The sequence below is a fragment of the Myotis davidii genome, unplaced genomic scaffold (genome assembly GCF_000327345.1).
Source record: "Myotis davidii unplaced genomic scaffold, ASM32734v1 scaffold609, whole genome shotgun sequence".
NCBI lineage: Eukaryota > Metazoa > Chordata > Mammalia > Chiroptera > Vespertilionidae > Myotis > Myotis davidii.
In genome coordinates, this window is record NW_006300164.1 from 1,077,816 (window position 1) to 1,082,527 (window position 4,712).

The 4,712-nt window shown below is 61.4% G+C and overlaps 1 protein-coding gene across 1 annotated transcript in view; it reads right to left on the bottom strand.

Annotated features, from left to right (window-relative positions):
* PNPLA7 (patatin like phospholipase domain containing 7) overlaps positions 1-4,712 on the bottom strand; it is a 57,726-nt gene that overhangs the window by 20,962 nt on the left and 32,052 nt on the right. Inside the window, exons 20-22 of the mRNA XM_015572352.1 lie at positions 1,418-1,487; positions 854-1,022; positions 3-111 (exon numbers count right to left, since the gene is read on the bottom strand). Coding sequence (XP_015427838.1) covers positions 3-111; positions 854-1,022; positions 1,418-1,487 — 348 coding nt within the window. The remainder of the gene's footprint in view (positions 1-2; positions 112-853; positions 1,023-1,417; positions 1,488-4,712) is intronic.

Here is a 4,712-nt window from a genome sequence, read left to right on the forward strand (position 1 = left end):
ACGCATGTTGAGCCACTCGACGGTGCGGGCGGGCGCCGGGCCCTCCTCCCGGTGCAGCAGCACCAGCTGCTTCTGGGCGCGCACGGCCGTGCTCTCCAGCATCCGCTCCAGCTGTGGGGGCAGAGCTGCGGTCAGGGGGCCTGAAGCCAGGATGGGGCTGCCCAGAGGCCCCACGCTGCCCGGGCTGCGCCCAGGCTCTGTGACCAGCGGGGCTGCGGGGCTCAGCCCAGCTGTGAGGCTGGGCCCACGGCCCCAGGAACACAGGAACCTTCTTGGATGAGGGATTCTGCAAAGGCTCTCCCTGCAGGGAGCCCCACTCTCTGCAGAGCAGGAGCCCCAGCGGCCACAGGGCCAGGGGTGGAGCTGAGGTGGGAGCCGCCTGGACAGAGGAAGGGACAGGCAGGGACACCACTGAGGGGTGCCGAGTAGCCGCTTCCAGCCGTGAAGCCCCAGAGGCCGTGCCCGCCTCGGTGAATGGAAGGTGCACACCCTGGGGTCCAGGTGGGCCCGTGTCAGGAAACAATGTCCCCGCCAGAGACGGGAGACGGGCAGGTGGGGGCTCACCAACTGGGAGGTTTCAAAATGGTCAAAACCAGGCACTGTGACACCGAAGTCAGGCCTGTGACCAGCTGCACACGCAGCAAGTGTGAGACACGGCAGAGGCGCCGACTGCACAGGAGGCCACGGCGAGGGGGCAGGGGAGACGCTGAATAACCACCAGGTAAAGGTCTGGGTGTGGGCGCCTTTGCCCGCCCTGGAAACATCTCATTCAAAGGAGAGCAGCAGAGGGAGGGATCTGAGGAGAGCGTGGCTGCCCACATGCCTGGCCCACAGCCCTGCCTGCAGCCCCCACCTCGCCCACGCTGGGCTCCTGCTCGCCCAGGCCCACGATGAGGATGCAGTCGGCCTGCCGGATGCAGCGCTGGGTCCAGGGCGTGAGCGAGCTGTCTGCCTGGTAGAGCACGATCCGGTGGATGTCCTCCTGCTGCCCCAGCCAGCTGGACAGCCGGTACTCGTGGATGCTGCAGGCCGACATGAGCATGGGCATGGGGTGCAGGCAAGGGCTGAAGACATGGGGCGCAGACATATGGGGGTGCAGACATGTGGAGATGCAGCCAAGGGGGGCACAGACATGGGGGCACACATGTGGGGGTATAGACATGGGGCGCAGACATGTGGGGGTGTAGATATGGGGTACAGACATGTGGAGATGCAGCCAAGGGGGGCACAGACATGGGGGCACACATGTGGGGGTATAGACACGGGGCACAGACATGTGGGGGTGCAGACATGTGGGGTATAGACATGGGGGGCAGACGTGGGGGACAGGCCTCAGGGCACACATAGACACAGGCCGTTCCCAGGCTGTGCTCAGACCCGCGGGCAGGGCAGCCCGCTGTCCCCCTGCAGCCTGTACCTGTCCAGGGCGGCAGAGCCCAGGCGCTGTTTGATGTTGTCACTGGTCAGCAGCAGGACGGGGCCTGGGAACAGCACCTGGTGGTGGAAGCTGCCCGGCAGCCCCCCTCTGGGACAGCAGGGCCGACCACGGGGGCAGCCGGGCAGCCAGGAGCGGGAGGAGCAGCCCCTCCCTGAGCCACAGGAGCCTTGCGCCTTTCAACACGGAAGTGCCTGTGGCCTCGAGGGCCTTGGGGCAGGTGCGCCCACGGTGCGAAGTGGGAGGACTGCACCGCTCAAAGCTCCCCGGGGACAGGGGGCCTCTCTGAACCTCCGTCTCCTCGTCTACCCACAGAGGAGCGGAGGCTCCGCAGCACAGAGGCTGAGTGCTGGGGGCAGGGGAGGCACAAGCTCGTAAACGCAAGACAACGCGACGCCCGAGCCCAGGCCCGCGGGCTGCGGCGTCCGGTTAGCGCACAGGCTTGCGAAGCCAGCTCCCCACTGTCTGAGGTCAGCAAGGGCCTCCCGTCTACTGTCTTAGAGCCACAGGCACAGCGGTCAGGCCTGCTCCCCAGGAAGGCCAGGGCAGGACCGAGGGCGGGCTAGGGTTAGACTATCAGCCTAAACCTCCACTCAGCAAAAATGCCCTTGAGGAGTGAGGGCGGCCTCCACCAACACAGCCACCTGCCTTTCGGCGAAGGCGTCGCCATGGCTGCGGGCAGAGCTCGGTCTTTCCACTCGTCAGCGAGGGTTCTGGGTCGGCTGGAGACCCCAACAGGCAAAATAAATCTTGATTCCACCTCATATCAGAACCAGAACCAGGCCCAGATGGACTGTGCTAAAAGAACATCTTCATGATTTGGGGGGAAAATAAAATGTCTTAAGCAAAATGCAAAAGCAACAACAACATAGGAGAGAGTTGATGCATTGGTCTACGTTAGAATGAAGACCTTCTGTTCGTCAAAACACATCATTAAGATAAGAAAGGCACCGCCGAGAGGGAAGGCATCTGCAGGATCTGCACCCAAAAAGGAGCCGTGTGCAACCACGGGGGGAACCCCGCCACCACCACCGCCCTCGCAGGAGGAGTGACAGCCGGCGAAGGGGGCACCTGACGGCCAATCGCAAGCCAGCGTCTCCGTCAGGCGGAGTGCAGGCTCCAGCCCTAGCGCGGCGGCTGCACACTCACTACCACACGCGTGGAAAGACCGACACAGAACACGCGCTCCAGGCGCACAGGACACTCTCCAGGGCCGGCCCAGGTCGGGCCACAAAACGCGTTGAGTAAAACTTTAAAAGGCGAAATCGTAGTGTCTTTCCTGATCACAACGTGTGAAACGGGACCTCAGGAACAGCAGGAAAACTCGAAACATGTGGAAATAACCCGCTCACACCCCCGGGGTGAAAGCCGTCACCGGGAAGGTGGACAGTCGCGAGCCACGTGTAGAAGGAAACACAGGGTCCCAAACCCAGGGACCAGTAAGAGCAGCGCGGGGCGGGACACAGCGCCAACGTGACGTCACAAAGGCGGCCTCAGCCAGCAGCCCAGCTCCAGGCCTCGAGGAACGAGGAGAGAGTATCAACTAAACCCAGAGCTGACAGGAGGGAAAAAAAATAAAGATCAGGACAGAGGTCACTAAAATAGAGACGTAGATAAACGCAAAAGCTGGTTCTTTGAAAGAATTAAAGTTGATGAGCCTTTAGCAAGTGAATAAAGAATAAAAAGGAGTCGCTGAAATGAACAGCGGTGGGACATCACTCTCCACAGACACGCACGGCAGCGCAAGGAGCATGTGAGCAACTGCACAGCAACAAGGTGGACGATCGAGACGAAACGGAGGAATTTCTGGAAACACAAGACCTACCAAGACCGATTCATGAAGAAACATGAAAAGATTGGATCAGTAATGACAATAACAGTAACAGTAACCGAGAAAGGAGAGCCCTGGACGAGACAGCTTCGCCGGAGGTTCTATCAAACGTTTAAAGAAGAACTGACACCCTCCTCCTCAAACTCTTGTAAAACAATGGAGGAGGACGTTTTCTCACTCACTCCACGGCCAGCACTCCTGACGCCAAAGCCACAGGAGGCCACGTCAGCAGGAGGAAGCTGTAGACAATGACCTCCATCAACATCAACAGGAGGCCAGCGAGCCAGTCCAGCGGCCTGATAAAGGCCTGACACACAGCCCCTGGGGTTTGTTCCCGGAATGCAAGGACGGCTCAACACAGGACTGTCCATCAAAGGACTCATCACATTAACAGGACAAAGGGAAACACCACCATTTTAGCTGACGCAGAAAAGGCACTGGCCAAAGTCAACCTCTTGGCACAACCAAAACCCTCAGTGAACTACGTGCAGAAAGCCTTCAACACACCGCAGGCCGCGCGTGGACAGCTGGCAGCGACCCTCACACTCGGGGGACCCTGGGCTCCCCCAAGGCCAGGAGCAAGGCGGGGATGCTGGTCCACCACCCCTTCCCAACACGGCTCTGCTCAGCACCATCAGGACCCGAATGGGTGCGACAGGCACCCGCAGGAGAGGAAGCAGCGGCGACCTCCGTCGGTTCCACCCACACACACGCTCAGAAGCGGGCGGAATGAGCACCGTCCGCAAGGCTGCGGGGTCCCGGCGGCACAGAGGCAGCGGGTCCCTCCCGCTATCGGTGAGCACTCTGAAGGGATTACACCATCACTCCACTGACAGCAGCACCCAAGCCAGTCCGTACTTTGGAATAAACGTAACAAGGACTCGCCGTGAAGCTATCGACGCTGCTGAGGAAAGTGAAGGAGCTCCTAAGTGGACGCGCGTCAGGGCTGCCGGGGGGGTGGGGTGGGGGGGGAGAGTCGTCAGGTGCCAGCACCCAGAGCGATGGAGCCAGTGCACCTGCCCGCCCATCAGGCTCTCACAGAACGGGACACGCTCGTCCTAACTCCCAGGGGTCTCGGGCCCTGAAGGGTCCAAACCACCTTGGAACCGCAAAGCAGAGCGCTCAGCCCTCCTGGTTTGACCACTTGCTGCAAAGCCGCCTCGTGAAGACCGTGAGGGCCGGCGCAGGACAGGCGTGGGGGCCAGGGCCAGGGCCAGCGAGCTGGGATGAGCTCGTGGACGTCGGTGACAGCCGCCGGGGCCGAGGCCGCACCACGGGCAGGGAGGCTCTTTCGCTGGCCTCCACATGCAGAAGAAAACCAACCACTACCTACAGGTCCCACTTCACACAAAAGCCAGTCCCCACGCGGACCACAGGTTTATAGCGAACAGGAGACAGAGGCCATAGCAGGTGAAGAGGCCAGCGCCGTGGGGCAGCCCAGCCCCA